The 21,726-nt window shown below is 40.3% G+C and overlaps 1 protein-coding gene across 4 annotated transcripts in view; it reads right to left on the reverse strand.

Moving 5' to 3' along the window:
- Nucleotides 1–21,726, reverse strand: part of TANGO6 (transport and golgi organization 6 homolog) — a 187,579-nt gene that overhangs the window by 157,890 nt on the left and 7,963 nt on the right. For 3 of the 4 annotated variants that reach the window (XR_003426217.2, XM_053211327.1, XM_015068986.3), the window contains exons 2-6: nucleotides 16,243–16,883; nucleotides 13,106–13,222; nucleotides 10,318–10,459; nucleotides 4,388–4,524; nucleotides 1,403–1,565 (exon numbers count right to left, since the gene is read on the reverse strand). Coding sequence is in view for 3 of the 4 variants with exons in the window: in XM_053211327.1 (XP_053067302.1) it covers nucleotides 1,403–1,565; nucleotides 4,388–4,524; nucleotides 10,318–10,459; nucleotides 13,106–13,222; nucleotides 16,243–16,883 (1,200 nt within the window). In the remaining variant the exon portion in view is untranslated. The remainder of the gene's footprint in view (nucleotides 1–1,402; nucleotides 1,566–4,387; nucleotides 4,525–10,317; nucleotides 10,460–13,105; nucleotides 13,223–16,242; nucleotides 16,884–21,726) is intronic. The other variant, XM_027076077.2, reaches the window with a different exon arrangement.

Consider the following 21,726-nt stretch of genomic DNA (forward strand, 5'->3'; position numbering starts at 1 on the left):
TTGGGATTCTCTCTCTCCCTCTCTCTGCCCCTCCCCTGCTCACGCTCTCTCTCTCTCTCAAAATAAATAAACATTAAAGAAACATATTTTTTTAAAAAGAGGAGCTGGATGTACACTTTGGGATCCCATGAAGAGAGGGATCCTTGGACAGACCTTTATCTCCTCTCTTCACCTCGTCTCCACCCTGTCTCCCTTGGCCCCCAGCCTCACTGTGACTCAAACAATACCCTAACTTACTACTATTCACAGAGAAAAGTATAGAGGAGGAGAAGAGTGAGGTTGAAAGCCTGAGCAAGTGAGGATGGAGCAAGGGAGGGTAGAATCATTTGGGACTGGCCTTAAACACCCTGGCCAGGGGTTGGGGTGGTCAAAAGGTTAGGGCCCGGTAGGTCTTCACTATCTCTGGGAAGGTGGAGGTACCACTTTGAGGGTGATCCCTAGGGAACCTATGGGGGCCCCCTTCACACCCTTTCTCTTGGCCTCACTCCTGTCCTCTCCCTAATTTGGTGTCCACATGCACCTCACTAAGTTTTGTGACCAGGGTCCAGATGAGCTTGAATTTGAATGAATTGAGTTTGTCCTTCTAACACCTTGGGTTTTTACATGTTTGGGGTTTTACGGTTTTGTTTCAGTTTGTCACTCTTGATAAAGGAAGTGCATTCATCTGGGGAAAAAACATCATGGTGAAAAACAAACAAAAGGCTAGGGAACTATTCTACATTAATGGAAACTAAAAAGATATAAGTAAACGCAATGCAGGAGTCTTCACTAGAATCTAGACTTAAACGAAAAAATAACTACAAAGGAAATTCTTGAGACAATTAGACAAATTTGAATCAAGTCTGTATATCAAATGACGTCTGCAGCTAACAAGCGCTGATGTACATGTTATAAAAAGAGAGAGGGGCGCCTGGGTGGCTCAGTCGGTTGAGTGTCTGACTTCAGCTCAGGTCACGATCTCGCGGTCCATGAGTTCGAGCCCCGCGTCGGGCTCTGTGCTGACGGCTCAGAGCCTGGAGCCCGTTTCAGATTCTGTGTCTCCCACTCTCTCTGCCCCTCCCCCGTTCATGCTCTGTCTCTCTCTGTCCCAAAAATAAATAAACGTTAAAAAATAAATAAATAAATAAATAAATAAATAAATAAATAAATAAATAAAAAGAGAGAAAGATAAAAGCGAATGTGGCCAGAATATGAGCAGCTGGGCAATCCAGGTAAAGCGTACAGGAGTGCTTCAAGGTACTTTTCTTGGAATTTACGTGAGGTGGATCTTTCAAAATAAGAAGTTGGGGAGAAAAGAAAGCAAAACTGGAGACAAGGAAGTATGACAGACTTCAGTCACTGAAATCTGAAACACTGAGGAAGATCCCTGAGAGGAACACAGCCACCAGACTTCTTCCTTTACCTGCGGTGTTTAAACATCGGTGGAGGGGGGCTAGCACCGGTTCAAGCAAATACTTCGAAGCCAATTGTGGGCGTTCTCTCGACATGGTTATAAAGGTAGTGGTGGCAACTCTCTGAAACTGTCGCGCTGTCAATTTATCTTGAAAGTGAAATAAATCTAGAATCTACGAGAAAAAGCACATAAAAGTAAATACAAGACTCTTTGCAAGGACTATTACATTTAAATAAAGAGAAAGCAGTATTTCTTTAAGCCAAAAAACAAACTTACTGCAATAATACTGATACAACAGAATTTTTTTTTTAATTTAACAACCCAGTATCAGCGGTGTGAGAACCGAAGAGGCCATGCTTCTACTAAATAATGTTATTAAATTTATAAAATAGATGTTCATTATAGAAAATTTACAAAATAAAGTTTAAGGAAGAAAAATCATCCTAAATCACTAAAACATTTATGCTGGGATATTTTTGCCGGGATATTTCTGTATAATTTTTTTCTTTTTAATTATTAAGACCTCACTTAATATTCAGTTTTACATATTATTGAAATCTTCTCATATTGTAAATTCCTCAAAAATATTATATTTAAGCTGTATGTAAGAATTTATTAAATTATTCCCTAATATCCAGACATTGAGTTTTCTCTCAAAATTTTGCTATCATAGTACACCTAAAACTACTATAACACTGTATGTTAACTACACTGGAATTAAAATAAAAAACTTAAAAAAATTTTTTTTTGCTATTATAAGTAGCATGACCAAATGAAATTTCTGGATCGAGGCATATAAATATATTTAGGATCTGAAGAGCCTGTCATGCCTGAACTATCCCAGAAAGGAGTCTATTTTATTCTCAAAGATAAACATAGATCTCCTGTGCCTATAAGTGGTTCACCCTAGTATAAACAGCCAATAAAACGTGCATTTCTCTTCCTGACTTAAAAGTGAGTCTTGCACTTTTTTGCAGACAGGAGTATCTTCTGTCCAAAAATTGTATGTGACCTTTGACAGTTCCAGAGAGAGACTCCGCACACGTGAAACCTGTGACTTGTTTCATCATTTTGTTATGAACCAAAACTGTAACTACTAGATTCATAAAATACTTACTCATCATTGCAAATACTAACTTTTTTCTGTAGGAAGATTTATATTTAGTATTTTTCAATATAAGATCTTTGCATTGTGATATTTTGTTCTCATGCATGCCTACCCATGAGAACCCTTAAGATAAGTATAACAACTGAATGACCTTCACTCCAAAAGGTGTGGGGAATACTGATTAAGCAAACTCCTTCCACATTTTCCAGATATAAGATTAGCAAAAAAAAGGAAATTCTTGTAACACATTGGGTAAGCAAAGGTGTGGGAAAACGGATACATAAACAATATCAGTCAAAAATTTAAATGCACATACCCTTTGAACCAATCATTTCAATTCTAGGGATTTTTCCTATGGCAATATTTGCATGTGTAAAAAAATCTATAGATATTAACTGTAGCATGGTTGGTAGTAGCAAAAGAATGGAAACAACTCAATGTCCATTAATAGGAGGCTGGTTAAATAAATTATGGTACATTAATATGGTGAAATACTATGTACCCATGAACAGAATGAGGCAACTCAGTAGGAAATTATCTCCTAAGTACATTGGGGGTGTTTTGTTTTTAATTTTGTTTAATGTTTACTCATTTTTGAGAGAGAGAGAGAGAGAGAGAGAGAGAGAGTGCTAGCGCTTGCAAGAGCAGGGGAGGGACAGAGAGAGAGGGAGACAGAGGATCTGAAGCAGACTCTGTGCTGACAAGAGACCCCAATGTGGGGCTCAAACCCATGAACTGACAGATCATGACCTGAGCTGAAGTCAGATGCCTAACTGACTGAGCCACCTAGGTGCCCCTCTCCAAGGTACAATGTTAAGAAGCAAAACGAAGGGGTGCCTGGGTGGCTCAGTAGATTAATCATCTAACTTCAGCTTAAGTCTTGATCTCGCAGTTTGTGGGTTCGAGCCCCTCATCGGATCTGTGCTGACAGCTCAGAGCCTGGAGGCTGCTTCGGATTCTGTGTCTCCCTCTCTCTCTCTGCCCCTTACCTGCTTGCGCTCTGTCTCTCTCTCTCTCTCTCTCTCTCAAAAAAAATGAATAAAAAACGTTAAAAAAAATTTTTTTAAAAAGAAGCAAAATGAAAAACTACGTGTAGCATGTTATCATTTGGATAAAAATTAGAATATATATACATACATAGACACATAATTGTACATACATTAATACACAGAATATCACTGAAAAATAAACAAGAAATTGGTAAGAGTGACTACCTCTGAGGGACTAGAAAACAGAGATGAGAGGAAGATTTGTTTTTCTGTTTACTCTTATGTGCTTTTTAAACTGTATACCATGTTAATTTTCCGTGTTTACTTAATACCAGTTTTTTTTTTAAACTAAAACCACACAGAAAAGATAATGAACACAATGAAATTTTAGTTTCATATTCCAGCTCTGAGAGCAAGCTAAACTACTCATTTAACAATGGTGAGACGTTCTTAAACCTAACAATTAGGCGGGTCTCTTTCACAGGTGTTTATTCACTTAATTCACGAGGCCCCTCACTGAACAATAAACTTAAATATTATATTTCTTTCACCTCCACATTAGATGGGGCGCCTGGGTGGCTCAGTCCCTTGAGTGTCCGACTCTTGATTTCGGCTCAGGTCATGATCCCAGGTTATGATCGAGCCCCATGTCGGGCTCTGTGCTGAGCATGGAGCCCTGCTTAAGATTCTCTCCCTTTGCCCCTCTCCCCCCACTCATCCTCTTTCTCTCTCAAAATAAATAAATCAACATTAAAAAAAAAAAAAAGTAAGTCCCCTCACTGAACAATAAACTTAAATATTACATTGCTTTCACCTCCACGTTAGAGAAACATTAAATGTCATTTCCATGAATAAGCAGATAATCCTCCAACAGTGAAAAGAAACAAAACTGTTTACCTGGGGGCAGATATCTCGATAGTAATCCTCTGGTGAAAGAGACTGCTGGGGACAAGAGGCCAGGATCTTTGCAATCAAGTCACACTTCTTCCAGTCAGCAGCCATTGCCTCTGCATCACTCCCGCCAGCTGCCCCAGCTGTCAGAGATGGACAGAGATGTCAAAAAGTCATTACTAGTTCCCCATATGTGGTCCTTAAAATTCTGGCGTAAAAGTGTTTTTTCTCTACTGAAAACTGTTTATTTCTTTCATAAGATAATCTACCCCTCTGCATTTTCCTTTCGATGTTGGTTTCTGCAAAGTTAAGAGGAAAAAGTAGCAGCTTAATCACGGTGATGTTATTGTCCACATAATTTGAATACTAGCTTCCTCTCAGTGCTCATTACTTTTATTATTATTATTTGATAATGATGATATGATGTCTCTTTATATGCATCATGTCAATAAAACTGCCTTAAACCAAAGCTATGCAGTAACAGGTACCAGATTTACCTTACCACCTTAAATTATTGGAAAACTGGACAAAATATATAAACAACGGTTTTCAGACACTGGACAACAGGCGACCCAGGACACTGACCCCTGAGAGAAAAAAACAAACAAGGTGAGCCCCATGAATACCCTAGCCTACTATCTAGAGAAAATTTTAAGGCCTCAGTACAGGAAGGCAGAGTCGAAACAAAGTCTGGCATCTTGAGTTAAAGAAACCTAGTTTAGAGTCCCTAGTTTAGGAAGGCCAAGGCAGGTAGAATTTTCAGGATAAAATACCAGAAGGGAGGTATGTAAAGAGAGAGCTCCAAAGATCTGCACAGGAATCCTCTTTCAAACCTTTGGCAGACTATAACCTATGCATATGTGCAAAAAACAAAACAAAACAAAACAAGGCTGGGGCAAGAACCACCAATAAGAAGTAGGGGGAAAATCCCTTGAGTTCACACAGGGCTGATGCTCTATTTTGGGGTTTTTTTTGTTTGTTTGTTTGTTTCAGTTCTCTTTTCTTTCTGTGTAATATCGTTCCCACTAGTGAGCATGGAAAGGCCTCCAAATATGCAGAGCATCAAGTAAAATCTCAGAATGGTTATGCCTCAGGAGTGCGGCCAAATTACTTCAGATTAAAGGCTACTCTAGACCCACAGTAACAAAGCTTAAAAGCCAGGATCAAAAGGATCAAACTGATCCTAAGAAAATCAACTGCATCCCAGCATAAAGCCTAACAAAGAAATACAACAATATCTAGCAGCCAACAACATAAAATAAATTTCCAATATCCATTCAAGAATTTCCAGGCATATGCATACAATGGAATATTATTCAGCCATAAAAAGGAATAAAAGACTGTTCATGCTACAATATGGATAAACCTCAAAAATGTTATGCTAACTGAAAGAAGTCCAACAAAAAAGAGCACATATTGCATGATTCCATTTGGATGAAATATCCAAAATAGGCAGATCCACTGAGACAGAAACTAGATCAGTGCTTACAAGGGGCTGGAGGAGGAAAGAATGGGGAGTGATTACTAATGAGCATAAGGTTTTGCGGGGAGGAAGATGGTGCAAATGTTTTGGAATTATATTTTCATAATGATTGTACAACTTTGTGAATATACTAAAAAACACTGACATGTACTCTTTAAAAAAGTGTATTTATGGTATGTGAATAACATCTCAATAATAAAAAATTGGCAGGCCTGCAAAGAAGCAAGAAAGTATGAACCATAATCGGAGGACCTATCATAGAAACAGACCCATTAAAACAGAGATGACAACATTAGGAAACAAAAACACTAGAACAGCTAGTATAAATGCATTCCCTATTTTCAAAAAGGTAAAGAATGATCATGATGATGAAATAAATGGAAGATATTTAAAAAGACTAATATTGAACCTCTATTAATGAAAAAGAAAATACGGGGTACCTGGGTGGCTCATTTGGTTAAGCCTCCAACTCTTGATTTTGGCTCAGGTCATGATCTCACGGTTTTTGGATTCAAGCCCCATGCTGGGCTCTGTGCTAACAGCACAGTGCAGAGCCTGATTGGGATTCTCTCTCTCCTCTCTCTCTGCCCTTACCTGTACTCTCTCTCTCTCTCTTTCTCAGAATGAATAAACTTAAAAAAAAAAAAAAATCTGTAATGAAAAACTCACTGGATGGGATTAACAGCAGATTAGACCCTACAAAAGAAAATATCAGTAAAGCTGAACACAAAGCAATAGAAATTAACCAAAATTACACAGAAAGAAAACTGAAAAACAAAAACAAACAAACAAAAAAAACAAAAAAGAAAAAATAGAGCATCAGAAACTTGTAGGACACATTATAGTATAATATTAGGTATAACTCAAATTCCAAAAAGAGGGCCACCTGGTTGGCTCAGTTAGTACAGCATGTGACTCTTAATCTCTGGGGTCATGAGTTTAAGCTCCATGTTAGGGGTTAGAGTTTACTTTTAAAAAAAAGTTAAAAAGAAAAAGAGAGAAGAGAGGATAGAAAAATATATTGGAAGAAAATGTCTGAGAAACTTCCAAATATGACGAAAACTATAAATTCTCACCTCTAATAAGCCCAAGAAACATGAAGCAGAAGAAACATGATAAAAATCACCCACACCAAGGAATATCGTAATCAAATATCTAAAAACCAGTGACAAGGAGAAAAAGCTTAAAAGCAACCAGAGGAAAAAAGATATATCCTATAAAGAACAGAGACAATGATGACACCAAAAACATTTTCAAAAAGGAAGGTGAAATAAAGACTTTTTCAGGAATTCACTGTCAGCAGATCTGCACTACAAAAATGCTAAAGTTCTTCAGGCAGAAGGAAATTTGAATTAAAATTCGGATCTACACAAAGAAATGAAGAACATCAGAAATGGCAAATGTGTGAGTAAATATAAACTGCTTCAAATCGGTTTTGAGAAGAAACAAGATTTAAATAGATAACAAAAAATATATACAAGCATAAGCAGAGGGGAAAAAAGCTCATAGCAAAAATAGGGTTCTAAGTGTCTTAGAGCAGCTCTCCAATTTGCATGGCCTTGGGTGAACTCGAACTTTTCTTTGGAAAAAAGGATGCAAGGACCTATTTGCATGTGGCAACTTCTCGCAAGTAACTGATAATTTTTCACTTCATTGCCCCTAGAAGCCAATGCCAGCAGAACTGGAGAGGCAACATTACAGGCACTCTAGACCAAATCTATCAATGTCTGCCAACCACTCTGACCTCACCTTTGTCTGACAGGACCAACGTACATTTACCATACTAGAAATGCACTGTCGAGACTGATTCTTCTGTCTCTCTTCTTCCCTCCTCACACATCCAGTCCTTCATTAAGTTCTGGCAATGCTACTTCATAAATACCTCTTACAGTCATTCATTCTCTCCATTTCTACTGCCACTGCATTGATCCAAGCCACTGCGATCTCTCAGATGACGCTTCTTACCTGATCTCCCTGGTTCTGCTCTTACCCATCCTATTCTTCACAATACATCTAAAACGTAGATTTGATCATGCCTCTCTCCTTTGTAAAACCTTCCAATGGTTTCTCGTTGCACTCAGAATAAAGATCAATGCTCTACCCACACTGAAGCCTCCTCAAAAACACTATGCTTTTTCTTACATCAGTTTCTTCATATGTGCTATTCTCTCCGCCTGTTACTCTTCTCTCACTTTTTTTTTTAAATTTTTTTTTAACGTTTATTTATTTTTGAGACAGAGAGAGACAGAGCATGAACAGGGGAGGAGCAGAGAAAGAGGGAGACACAGAATCTGAAACAGGCTCCAGGCTCTGAGCTGTCAGCACAGAGCCCGACATGGGGCTCGAACTCATGGACCGTGAGATCATGACCTGAGCTGAAGTCGGACACTTAACCGACCAAGCCACCCAGGCGCCCCATCTCACTCTTTAATAAAGTCCTACTCAGTCTTCAGGGTTCAGCTTAAATGTCATTTCCATCAAAAAGGCACTAAGTGTGTGGTAAATTGTCACATCAGCGATAGGAAACAAATGTGCATGGGATACGCGAGATAAGGGACTAAGCACAAAAGAAAGGCAAAGGAATCACCAGGATAAAGGTGGAGGGAGATCCTAGCATGTCTGCTATGTGAAAGATAACTAGTCCAGATTAGAGAAGACTCAGAGAGAGATGTCTCCAAGAAGATCAAACCAATAGAATATCAGGTGTATTTGAACATCTTGAAAGGAGACTTACACAACTGGAAGGGAATTTGAAAACAGATTAGTGAGACATAAATGAAACACTAAGCAGACAAACAAATATAGTATTTAACTGCAAGAAGTACAAAAGTTGTATAAAAAAGAAAAGTAGTGGGGTGCCTGGGTGGCTCAGTTGGTTAAGTGTCCTACTCTTTATTTTGGCTCAGGTCATGATCTCATGGTGGTGAGATCGAGCCCCTCGTGGGGCTCCATGCTAGGCGTGGAGCCTGCTTAAGAATCTCTCCCTCCCTCTCCCTCTGTCCCTCCCCATGTGCATGTGTGTGCACTCTCTCTCAAAAAAACTAAAATTAAAAAATTTTTTAAATTTAAAAAGAAAAGTAGTCATGGCATACCACAGAACTCAGCTGTAAATAGTAATGACATAGTTGGAAGAATACAAACCCCAACTATTGATCTCACCAAAATTAAGACATGAATATTTAGGAGATGGGAGTATGCCTGGGGGTGGTGGTGGTAGGGTTTTGAAAGAGAACAAAATCCTCTTCCACACGTGGTGAGAAGTTGATAGATGAAGCCTAAAACTCAAACATTAAAAAGGTTCTGCAAACACCTTAACGGTAAAGACCAGAACAAACTCACTAAAAGAAGTCAAAATGCTTGCTTCTGAGGCAGGGAAATGGACAGGAATGTTCCCAAGGACTGACGCTATTTTTCTCCATTAGCCTTGTAGACCAATTTGACTCTTTAAACTACGTATTTAAAAATATAGGGTGCCTGGGGCACCTGGGTGGCTCAGTCGGTTGAGTGTACAACTTCAGCTCAGGTCATGATCTCGCGGTCTGTGAGTTCGAGCCCCACGTCGGGCTCTGTGCTGACAGCTCAGAGCCTGCAGCCTGCTTCAGATTCTGTGTCTCCCTCTCTCTGACCGTCCCCCGTTCATGCTCTGTCTCTGTCTCAAAAATAAATAAACATTTAAAAAATAAAATAAAATAAATATAGGGTGTCTAGGTGGCTCAGTCAGTTAAGCACCCGACTCTTGATTTCGGCTCAGGTCTTGATCTCACAATTTGTGAGATCGAACCCCAAGTTGGGTTCTGCACTGGCAGTACGGAGCCTGCTTAGGATTCTCTCTCTCCTCTCTCTCTGCCCCTCCTCTGCTCGTGCATGCTCTCTCTCTCTCAAAATAAATAAACTGTTAAAAATTTTTTTTCAATATATAAATTAAAAACTACTACCATGCTTAGCATGATAATCAACATTTTTCTATTCACGAGGACTTAGAGAATATAAATGGGGAAATAATCTACAACTTCATCCCACAGTAAACTTCCGTAAGGTCTTTCCAGCTACAGAGAACTGTCTTGGATTTTAAGTCCTGAGGTGAAGTACTCATAGCACCCTGGCACAAAGCCCTTTCCCATGGAGAATTTCACATTTGCTTTTGGGTTTTACTTTAACGTTCTGCACAATATTTTCCCCTGATATTAGAAGTTATTTGAAACAGCCAACAATATTATTCAAGAATGTGAACAGTCTATTTTAGAGAAATAGTCTGTTTTAGAAAAATGGCAAGAAAATGAGTTTCTGTGATAAAGAAGCTCATTAAGGTTTAATCTCCAAATCTAACCTCTTTAGTCTCTACAAAGGCATCTCAGTCTGAATCAGGTTTTATAGTCCAATGCTAAAGACCAATAACTCACCCTGACTCAAAGGAAACTGGATACCAAAGTAACAGAAGCATTTTATTTCTTACCACCTGCTCCTTCCAGAATGCCCCGGACTACTGCCTGAACACCACTGGGTTTCATCAACCTTTCGGAGAGCAGCTGCCCACATAGACGCCGAAGCCAAGCTGGGGCCCGACACCTAACTTGTGTCTTTTCATCTGTGCAGGACTGAAAATGGGAAAGTATGAATTGAATGTCAGTGAAATAGACAGGACATGTAGAAATTATTAAAATATATAAATACATACTGAGTCATACTGACAATAAACAATGTGATAAAGAGACTTCTGAAGAGCAACATTTTTTTCCAAAAAGACTCTCTTCTACAAAATCTTCTTCAGCATCACCTTCTAGGAAAGTAGAAATGCCATGAAACTTCCCATGAAATAACAAGTGAAATTGCAAACTCAGAAATACACAAACACACAAATGAATAAAATACAGATTTTAGAGGGTTACCTGGGTGGCTCAGTTGGTTAAGCATCTGACTCTTAATTTCGGCTCAGGTCATGATCTCACAGTTTATGAGATCGAAGCTCACATCAGGCTCTGCACGAACAGCAAGGAGCCTGCTTGGGATTCTCCCTCTCCTGTCTCTCTACCCTTCCCCCACCTCAAAATAAATAAACTTTAAAATATGTATATAATATAAACATATACACTTATTTCTTTTAGAATTAACATAACCAGTCTCTGAATGAAGTCCTTCCAATCAAATTTGGCCTCCAGATAAGAGTCCTATGAACATTACTCACCACCAGGAGTACAGTTCATGACAGTATGAGGACATGCTAGTCCTTGCCTCCACGGTCTCAGCTACTCCGACTCTGTGGCACGGCAGTTTCAAAAAAGAGCTGAATTTCTTCAAGCACTCCTTTTGGAGAGCTCTGCGGAGCCACCATGAACACAATGGACTTGGGGGTCTTGTTTTGGGTCTAGAATGTCAACTATGTTGCTGTCAACCATGGCATTGAACTATGTGAACATAAAAATTAGTGACAGACACATTTAACCCTAACTAGCCTGTCCTCTTTTATTTAAGGAGGACTAATAATTACCACTTATTGAGAGGGTTATGATTTGCCAGGTGCTATGTTAAATACCTGCTACATAATCTCAAAAGAGACTTGCAAGGAGTTACTATCCAATCGGTAAGGAAACCAAGGGATGGAAACATTCACCAATTCACACAACTGCATGCTGGGGTTGAATCCCAGTAGGCTGACCACCAGAGCCTTGGCTTTTTGCCACGCTCTTATAATGCATTTGGTTTTATCTGGCAAACTATGGAGTCATGCAGAGAAGCAGAGCGTGAGGCCAGAGGGGCCCAACAGGAGGCGGCAGTAACATTCTAGGGATGAGATGAAAATGACTTCATCAAAGAGGTATCTTTGTACCCAGCTTCAGCTAGTTCTTGACCTACCACTAATTCCCTTGGCTCCTCACTCTTTACTCACCTACATCCAAAACTAAACGTATTGCTAAATGGTTACTCCATCTACATTATCAGATTAAAACATTTCAGAAAATAATTATTTTTAAGGAAAAAAACGAACTATCTTATGCCTAGCAGGATATATACTATTATGTTTTTCAAACAAAGGAGGTAAAATTAGTCCCAATAATAGCCCTAATTTTAATTTCTTGACTACAGATATTCCATTCAAAGAATAAGATGTCAGGGGCGCCTGGGTGGCTGTTGGTTAAGTGTCTGACTCTTGGCTTCAGCTCAGGTCATGATCTTGCAATTCGTGAGTTTGAGCCCCACATCGGGCTTCATACTGACGGTAAGGAGCCTGCCTGGGATCATCTCTCTCCTTCTCTCTCTGCCCCTCCTCTGCTCCTACTCTATCTCTCTCTCAAAAGAAACTGTAAAAAAAATTAAAAATAAATAAAAAATAAACAAAGAATAAGGTGTCAAAATACTTCTACCAGAAGAACGTACTGTCAAACAGCCCAAAAAAAAAAAAAAAAAAGAGTCCTAGGGTTCCTCGCTGGCTCAGTCAGTTAAACATCCAACTCTTGATCTTGGCTCAGGTCTTGGTTTTGGGGTCATGGGTTTGAACCCCACATTAGGCTCTGCGCTGGGCATGCTCTGCACTGGGCATGAAGCCTACTTAAAAAAACAAAAAAAAATTTTTTTGGGGAAAAAAAAAAAGAGTTCCAGTTTCAGAATGTATAAAATATATGTTAAATAAAATTGACATATTCCAGTCAAAAACAATTTTTCATAAATAAATAAATAAATAAATAAATAAATAAATAAATAAAATGACCACATTCCTGGGAAGAGTGGCCATCACTCCATTAACAGAAAAATGCTTACAAATTATCCCAAGGGGCAGAGTACCTGGCTGGCTCAGTTACAGCATGTGACTCTTGATCTTGGGGTTGTAGGTTCAAGCCCCATGTTGGGTATAAAGATTACACGAAAGTGGAATCTTAAAAAAAAATTGGGGCACAGTCAGTTAAGCTTCTGGCTCTTGATGTCAGCTCACGTCATGTTCTCAGGGTCCCACGATGGGCTCTGTGCTGGGCGTGGAGCCTGCTTAAGATTCTCTCTCTCTCCCTCCCTCTTTCTCTACTCCACCCTCCACCACTCATGTGCTCATGTGTACCACTCATGCACACGCACACTCACTCTCTCAAAAAAAAATTACCCTAAGGGTTAGGGTAACTTAGTTTTACAAAAATCACTTAATGCTCTAGAAAATGAAATAAGACTCAACTAGATTAGTGCATTGCCCAAGAGAAGACAACATTCTGCACATTATCATTAACGATTCACCCACAAGAGTCCCCAAGTCTGAATACCTGGGGTGGTCCTCCCTGGAGGATAAGTAATTCTCGGACTGCTAAGGGTTGATACACTTGATCCAAGATGTCTCTCAAGGCCTCCCTAGAAGAGGTTCTTTCCTCTTCCGTTAAAACCTAAAGGAAACACGAACTGAGCTTTAGCAGGCAATAGAAAGTAATGCTTTACAATACTGTACAAAAACACCGAGGAAAGGAGAGGAGGGTAGGCTTCTTTCCCCTCTTGACTCCCTTCCACATGGAGGAAGTTACAATACTGAAACTCTCCTGGCCCTCTCTCCATCCCCTCACTCACCTCTGGGCAGGAGATCTTGGGCACCTAACTTATTGGTGAGTTTGGAAAAACTTACTTATTGGTGAGTGTTGGCATGTACCACTTAGCTTGTTCCTCTTCTGTGTCTTGGGAGTAAGTACACATTCTGCCCCGCTCCTCCTTGCTGGACATTTACAGAGGCATAGCCTTGCCATAGGGCAGAAGGTGCTGCCGTCCTCCAACAGTCCTTACAATTGGGCGAGAAAGAAGTGTGTCTAACTTTGGAATGCACTGTTAGAAAGCCCAACTGTCTCCAACACTAAGCCATATCCCTGGGGCACCTGGGTGGCTCAGTCGGTTGAGAGTCTGACTCTTAATTTCAGCTCAGATCACGATCTCAGGGTCGTGAGCTTGAACCCCACGTCAGGCTCCGCACTGAGTGTGGGAGCTTGCTTAAGATTCTCTCTCTCTCCCTCTGCCCCTCTTCCTGGCTTGCGTGCTTGCTCTCTCTCTCTCCCTCTAAAATAAAAAAAAAAAGGGGGAGCCTGGGTGGCTCAGTTGGTTGAGGGTCCGACTTCGGCTCAGGTCATGATCTCACAGTCTATGAGTTTGAGCCCTGCGTCGGGCTCTGTGCTGACAGCTCAGAGCCTGGAGCCTGCTTCAGATTCTGTGTCTCCCTCTCTCTCTGCCCCTCCCCTTCTGATGCTCTGTGTTCTCTGTTCCAAAAATAAACAAACATTAAAAAAAAATTTTTTTTTAAGAAATAAAATTTAAAAAAAGTATTAAAAAAAAAGGCTATATCCCCACCTTTGCACTTAGGAGCAATAGCGGTGAAAATTTGAGTTTTCATTTCACTGACTCCATTAACAGTCTTTTAATTCGTTCAGAAGTTGGTCAGCAAAGAGGGGTTCTATTTGTTGGGTCCCCTTGAACCCAGCTGTCCCCTTTGGGTAACTCAGTGAAGCAGTCAGGGTCGTGCCCATTGCCAGGGAGCAATCTGAAGCACGGGCACTGCTTAGAGCAGCTCTGAGTGCTGGGACTTGCCCAGCTTCATAACACACCACTGTGTTTCCCCTTCTGTCAACCTCTTTTGCCTTCCTACTTGGTCCTTTCCGGGTGCTTTCCTTTTCTCCCTCCTGCTCGACACTCCGGGGCACTGCTTAGCCCCAGCAGTGGTAACAAGACCTCGCAGCCCAGAGCCCCCTCAGAGAAGTAGAGGCAGCAGGCATGGATGGCAACGTCTATCACTCATACCCTGTACTAAGAGCACAGCACACTGCTCTCCATAACAGGAAGCCACCAGGGAAGCTCATAATTTCAGGTCACTGCTCAGATGATACAGCTTTTAGACAAATGTTTATGAACATATGCAGGAGAGAGAACAGAGAAGGGAACAAACAGAAAAGAAACAAGTTTGGGGGCATCTGGGTGGCTCAGTCGGTTAAGCATCTGACTCTTGGTTTCAGCTCAGGTCATGATCTCACAGCTCATAAGTTCAAGCCCCGCATCAGGCTCTGCACTGTCAGTGCAGATTCTCTCTCTCTCTCTGCCCCTCCCCTGCTCACACAAGCTCTTTCTCTCAAAATAAATAAATAAACTTAAAAAAAAAAAAATAGGGGTACCTGGGTGGCCGAGTCTGTTGAGCTTCCAATTTCGGCTCAGGTCATGTTCTCACAGCTCGTGAGTTGAGGCCCCGCATCAGGCCCTGTACTGACAGCTCGGAGCCTGGAGCCTGCTTCAGATTCTCTGTCTCCCTCTCTCTCTGCCCCTCCCCTGCTCCTGCTCTGCTTCTGTCTCTCAAAAATAAATACATGATAAAAAAATTTTTTAAAAAGAAAAGAAATAAGTTTGAAGGGTGACACAGAGAGAAATGAGGTGGGCAGGCATTGTGAATCTGGCGGCAGCGCTAACAAATTACCGCACACGTGAGCCGCGCTGACTTTTAATACATTTGTATCTCAACAGCTTCTTCTGGCAAGACTCCTATGTTGATGGTCCTCTCATGGGAGAGTAGTGATCCCTGCTATGTCGCACTTAGGAGTCCTGTCTCCTCCGTTAATGTCTTATGCTTCTGTAACCTCCACGGCACCTTTACAGTCCAGGTACTCAAATCCTTACTATGTCAGCAAAAAACAGCCACGTCCCCCTAACAGCTAATAATAACAACAAACAGTGTTTGAATTATACAGCATACCCTGTGCTTTACATATTTCATTTCATTTAATCTTCCCAAGACTTAATGAAGGAGAGATGAATAGTTTAATACCGATATTAGTAGTAATTACTTTTTGATGAGCACTACTGGGGATTGGGTTCGGTACTTTTATACACATTATCCTTAATCCTCACAACCACCTTCCAAGGCAGGTATTATTATACACATTTTATTAAAAAGGAAACAGAAGAGGGGTGCCCGGGTGGCTCAGTCGGTTAAGCATCTGAATTCGGTTCAGGTCATGATCTCACAGTCCGTGGGTTTGAGCCTCGCCCTGGGCTCTGTGCTGACAGCCAGAGCCTGGAGCCTGTTTCAAATTCAGTGTCTCCTTCTCTCTCTGCCCCTCCCCCCGCTCTCAAAAATAAATATTGAAAAAATTTTTAATTAAAAGGAAACAGAAGCTCAAACAAATAGCCTACAGTAGTTGTTGCAAAATGACAAGAAGAAAGAGGCTATATGGACTGTCTAGGCATGCTAAGGACTGGCATCTAATAAATGAAGCCCCAGCCCTGTAAAAGATTCATTTATCCACAGATATGCTTTGGCATTCAAGAGGAATTCTAGACCTTCCCAACAGCCCTTTTCCAAAGAACTAAGAGTTGTCTTTTATAACCACACACACACAAATATTCACACAGACACGAAGACACGCACTCAATCTGTGCTTACCTCTTCCTCAGGTTTTAGTGGTTTTCTCTTGGTGGGGCAGAATCCCAGCTGACACAGACCTGCTGCAATATCCCCAAAATGGCGGCAGAAAATCAAGCTCCCCAGAGAAGTGTGATGCGCAATGTTCAGAAGAATCCTGCAGCTGGTGTAGAGTCTCCGGGTCGCATCGGGAGGAGCGCTCAGACACACCACATCCTGAACAACGGCACCAAACGCGGTCCTGCATCTCAAAGGGACTCCCACACCAGGCACGAGATACGGGCAGACACCGAAGGTGACTACAAACTGCAGCACGGACTGGACAGTCTTCTGCTGTGAGATGCTAAGTGTATCTGGGCTCAGGGCAGGAGCGGCTTCCGGAGTCCTCAGGCTGGGTTTACCTGGACTGAAGTCAGCTGCAAGGTGGATCATGGTTTCCTTCAAGCACAACAGCAACAACAAAGTTTGAGAGGTAAAACTCCAGGTGACGTCCACAGAGTTTTGTGGCCATTCTGCCTTATTAGCAATTTCATCCCTTAGGAGTTTCAGTTTCTTCCAGTGAGGATCCTTCAGCAATTTGTCCTCCAAAGCAGACAGGTTGGAGCTTAAAGTAGCCAACAGGACATCATGTTTTGTGATCTGTAGTGAACCTGAATCCGATGCTTTTGAAGGAAAAAAAAAAAAGATTATCTACCTGGGAAACAAACTGTACTCTATGTGGAATGCCTTGCCCTCTCCCAGCTCATCCCCTGGGGCCTGGCTCAGATATCATTGTCCCTGGAAAGCCTCCCCAAGTTGTGCTGCCCAAGCCTAGGGAGAATTCAAGACTACATTTTCTGCCTACCCACAGCACTTTGGGATGTAGTTAGAACAGGGTACCTAACATGGTTCAACTAGTTGGTTTCTATTCCCCGTGTGTTCTGAGAGCAGAGGCCATGTCTATCGTCTTAGTGGGCTTAAGTTGTAGGCAGAACAGAAAAATAAAAGGCTGAATAGTTACCACAGTAGAGTCATTCAAACTGTTCTAAGTGCCAGAGATAAACCACTGAATAAAACAAAGTCCCTTCCCTTAATGATACTTACACTCTAGTGAGGTAGACCACAAAATACAGGCCCAAGGTGCAGAGGGATTCATTCAATCACCTCTACACCCAAAATATCTATTCTCAATGCTTCCCGACCCTTCTTAAAATGGTCTTTTCTGCCCTCTACTGATGAAGGAGTGCTCACATGCTCACAGCAGTAGCTGACATAGTTAACAACTCCCTCCCTGAAATGCTCTTCTCTTTTTAAAAAATGTTTATCTATTTTTGAGAGAGAGAGAACGTGGGGGAGGGGCAAAAAGAGAGAAGGACAGAGGATCCGAAGCAGGTTCTGTGCTGACAGCAGAGAGCCCAAAGTGGGGCTCGAACTCAGGAACTGCGAGATCATAACCTAAGCTGAAGTCTGACACTTTACTGACTGAGCCACCCAGGTGCACGGAAACACTCTCCTCTCTCAGCTTCTGGGACACCTCAGTGGCCATCCTTCCAGTGCCTCCTCTGCCAGCTCCTCCTCTACCAGGTCTTTACATTCCCTGGGGCTTATCCTGAATTCTGTGCTCTCTTCAAGGATCTTCCCCAGGCCCATGTCTTTAAAAACCATCTATAAGCTAACCACTCCCAAATTTGTATCCCCAGCCCATGTGTACCCTCTAAGAGCCAGGATAAGTAAAAAGAAAATCACGTATATGCATAGTATAGTCAATTGTTAAAACTAGAGAGAAAGAGAAAGTCTTGGAAGCAGCCAGAAAAATATGACGCATTATATATAAGGGATGATGCTGTGAATGACCATGAACTTACCACAAACAGTGACTGCTAAAAAGATGGTAGAAAAACATCTTTAAAGTATGACAGAAGAAAAAAAATGTCAACTCGGAATTCTATATCTAGTAAGAATAATCTTCAAAAATGAAAGTAAATATATTTAGATCAATGAAAATCAAGAGAACTGACTTCCAGCAGACAAATGATAAAGGGAATTCTTCAAGCTGAAGGAAAATAATACTAGATGGAAACTGGGAACTTCAGAAAGGAATGAAGAGCATCAGAAATGGTAAATATGTGGATAAATATAAAAGACTAATTTTTTCCTCAATTTCCTTAGATACATATATATGTGTCTAAAGCAAAATTTATTTTAAGATTTTTTTTTTTTAAGCAATCTCTACACCCAATGTGGGGCTTAAACTTACAACCCTGAGATCAAGAGTTGCACATTCTACTGACTGAGCCAGCCAGGTGCCACTCTAAAGCAAAATTTATAAAGTTTTATTATGGATTTATAACTTATGCAGATATAATAAACATGAACACTATAGCGTAAATCCCAAGTGGGGGAGGGAGAGCAATAAAATGACCCTGATAGTTGCAAGGTCCTTGAGTGTTATGTGAAGCAGTGCAATATTAATTATAAGCAGATTGTGAAAAAATAAGAACATACATTGCAATTTTCCCAGGACAACTATTAAAAACACAATGCAGAGGCACCTGGGTGGCTCAATCGGCTAAATGTCCAACTCTTGATTTTGGCTCAGGTTATGATCTCATGGCTCATGAGTTCAAGCCCCGAATCGGGCTCCAGGCTGATAATGTGGAGCCTGTTTGGGATTCTCTCTCTGCCCTTCTCCCCCTCTCTTTCTCTCAAAAATAAATAAATACTTAAAAACAACAACAACAACAACACAATGCAGGGCTCAGTCTCTCCCTTCCTGCCCCTCCCCTGCTCGCACACGTACTCTCTCTCTCAAAATAAATAAGTAAACATTAAACAAAATTTTAGGGGCACCTGGGGGGCTCAGTTGGTTGAGCATCCGATTTCAGCTCAGGTCATGATCTCATGGTTTGTGGGTTCAAGCCCCACATCAAGCTCACTACTGTCAGCGCAGAGCCTGGTTTGGACCTCTCTCTCTGCACTCCCCCCAACTTGCACTCTCTCTCTCTCAAAAGTAAATAAAACATTAAAAAAAAATTTTTTTTACCACAATGCAAAAATGAAGGTTATAGTTATAAAACCGTAATAAAATGTTGAAAATGTAAATGAAAACAAGCAGTAACACTTCAGAATGAAAGTTAATATACCTTCTAAGAGGCAAATTAGAAATGGGGCACCTGGGTGGCCCAGGCAGTTAAGTGACCAACTCTTGATTTCCGCTCAGGTCATGATCTCACAGTTCGTGAGTTCAAGCTCCCTGTTGGGATTTGCACTGACAGCACAGAGCCTGCTTGGTATTCTCTCTCTCCCTCTCTCTCTGCCCATATCCCACTTGGGCTCTCTCTCTTAAAAATAAATAAGCAAACCGTTAAAAAAAATTTTTTTAAAGAAGCAAATTAGAAAGGATTAAAATGGAATAACTAAAAGAGTGCTCAACAGTGCATTACTTATAATGCGTAAAATGAGAAATACATATCCAATAACAGATTGGATGAATAAATTGCAGTCTACCTATATCTAACATACTATATGTATGTATAATATTTATTTTATTGTTTATTGTCTCTCTATAAACTAGAAAAAAAGCTGCTTAAGGACAGAGATGTTGCTCGTTTTGTTCACTGCTATATTCTCCTTGCCAGAACAAGGCCTGTCTGATATGTAGTAGCTGTTCATAATAAGTAGTTGTTGAATGAATGAATAATGGAATATTTGCAGCCATCAAGTCATGTTGAGGGACGCCTGCCTGGCTCAGTCAGTAGAGCATCTGACTCTTGATCTTGGGGTTGTGAGTCTGAGCCCACATTGGGTGTGGAGATTACATTAAAAAAAAAGTTACACGGAACATTATTTAATGACATACTCATTAAATATATTCTGAAGTGAACAGAGCATGAAACACTGTATGAGCAAAAGATATGAATAGTTTATAGAAAAGGAAATGCAAATGACTTCTAAAATATGAAAATATGATCAACCTTGCTCATAACAGAAAAGTAAATTAAAACTGTACTGAAATAGCACTTCCCATTTATCAACTGGCTAAAATCCAAAAGTTTTATAACACATTATGTGGCAAGGTTTTGGGAAATCACACACTCTCATACATTGCTCTTAGAAACGAAAATGGTACATTCCTGAAGAGAGCAATTTGGCAATATCTAGCAAAATTACGTACATATTTAATGTTTGGCCCAGCAATCCTGCTTTTTAGGAATCTATACTACAGATAAATACATAGGCAAAAATGCAAAATGACATATACACAAGTTTATTCATTGTGGTGCTTCTTGTATTAACCTGAGACAACCCAAATGTCCATTAATAGAGAACTGATGAAGTAAACAGTGGTATATCCATATAATGGCATGCTTGTTAAAGAGGAAGACTTCCATGAACCACTATGTAGTGACCTCCAAGACATAGTAAATTTAAAAGTAAGGTATAAAAGAATGTCTATCATATGCTACCTTTTGTGTAAGAAAGGGAGGGAATATAAAATACATTATTTGTTTTTATTTTCAAAAAGGCAGTGAAAGAACAAGGTAAAAAGTAAAATGAGTTGTCTACAAAGAGAAGAAAACAGTGGGGAGGAGCTAGGGATAAATTGATCTAGTTCTAGAGTTTTCATTTGGGGACCCTGTCTATGTTTTTCAAGTTAAAAAAACAATTAAATGAAAATTTTTTCAAAATAATTCCTAAAAATAAAACACAAAAAAACCTAATAATTCTGTACTTTATGTCCAAAGTTGTCAAACTACTATCTGCAGGTCAAATGTGGCCCACCACCTATTTCCATAAATAAAGTTTTATTGGAGCACAGTCATGTCCGTTTACTTACATGTTATCTTGCTTTCAAGCTACAGCAGCAGAGTTGAGTAGTTGTAACAGAGACAAAGCCCAAAATATTTACTGTCTGCTCCTTTACAGAAAAAGTATGCAAAGTCCTGCTCTATACTAAGTTAGAGGCATAAATGGAGAGAATTATTTCAAGTGACTTGAAATATAGAACTTTAGGAGCACCTGGCTGGCTCAGTCAGTGGAGCATGTGACTCGTGATCTCGGGGTTATGAGTTTGGGCCCCACGTTGCATGCACTGTATTCAAAATAAAATCTTAAAAAAAGAACTTCATACATCCTGAGGACAACAAATAAAAAGTCTAGGACCAGTAGGTTTGTTCATGGTGGTAATGCAGGATTTGTTATTTTAAAATATTATATGCATGTGTGTGTGTGAGTGGGTGAGCATATATTTATATATGTAAGTATATATAGGAAATAAATAATTACATTAATTTCACTGAAATCAATATTTTCAGATAAAAGAAATACAAATATTAAAATATAAAATATAGAAGAATGGCTAGGTGGACAAATATGTGATCAAGAAAGAATCTAGGTCATGGTATATGGGTTTTCACTGTAAAATTCCTTCTGCTTTTCTATAAGCTTGAAAATTTTCGGGGCACCTGGGTGGCTCAGTTGGCTAAGTGTCCGACCCTTGATTTCAGCTGAGGTCATGATCTCACG

Source organism: Acinonyx jubatus, chromosome E2 (genome assembly GCF_027475565.1).
Source record: "Acinonyx jubatus isolate Ajub_Pintada_27869175 chromosome E2, VMU_Ajub_asm_v1.0, whole genome shotgun sequence".
Lineage (NCBI taxonomy): Eukaryota > Metazoa > Chordata > Mammalia > Carnivora > Felidae > Acinonyx > Acinonyx jubatus.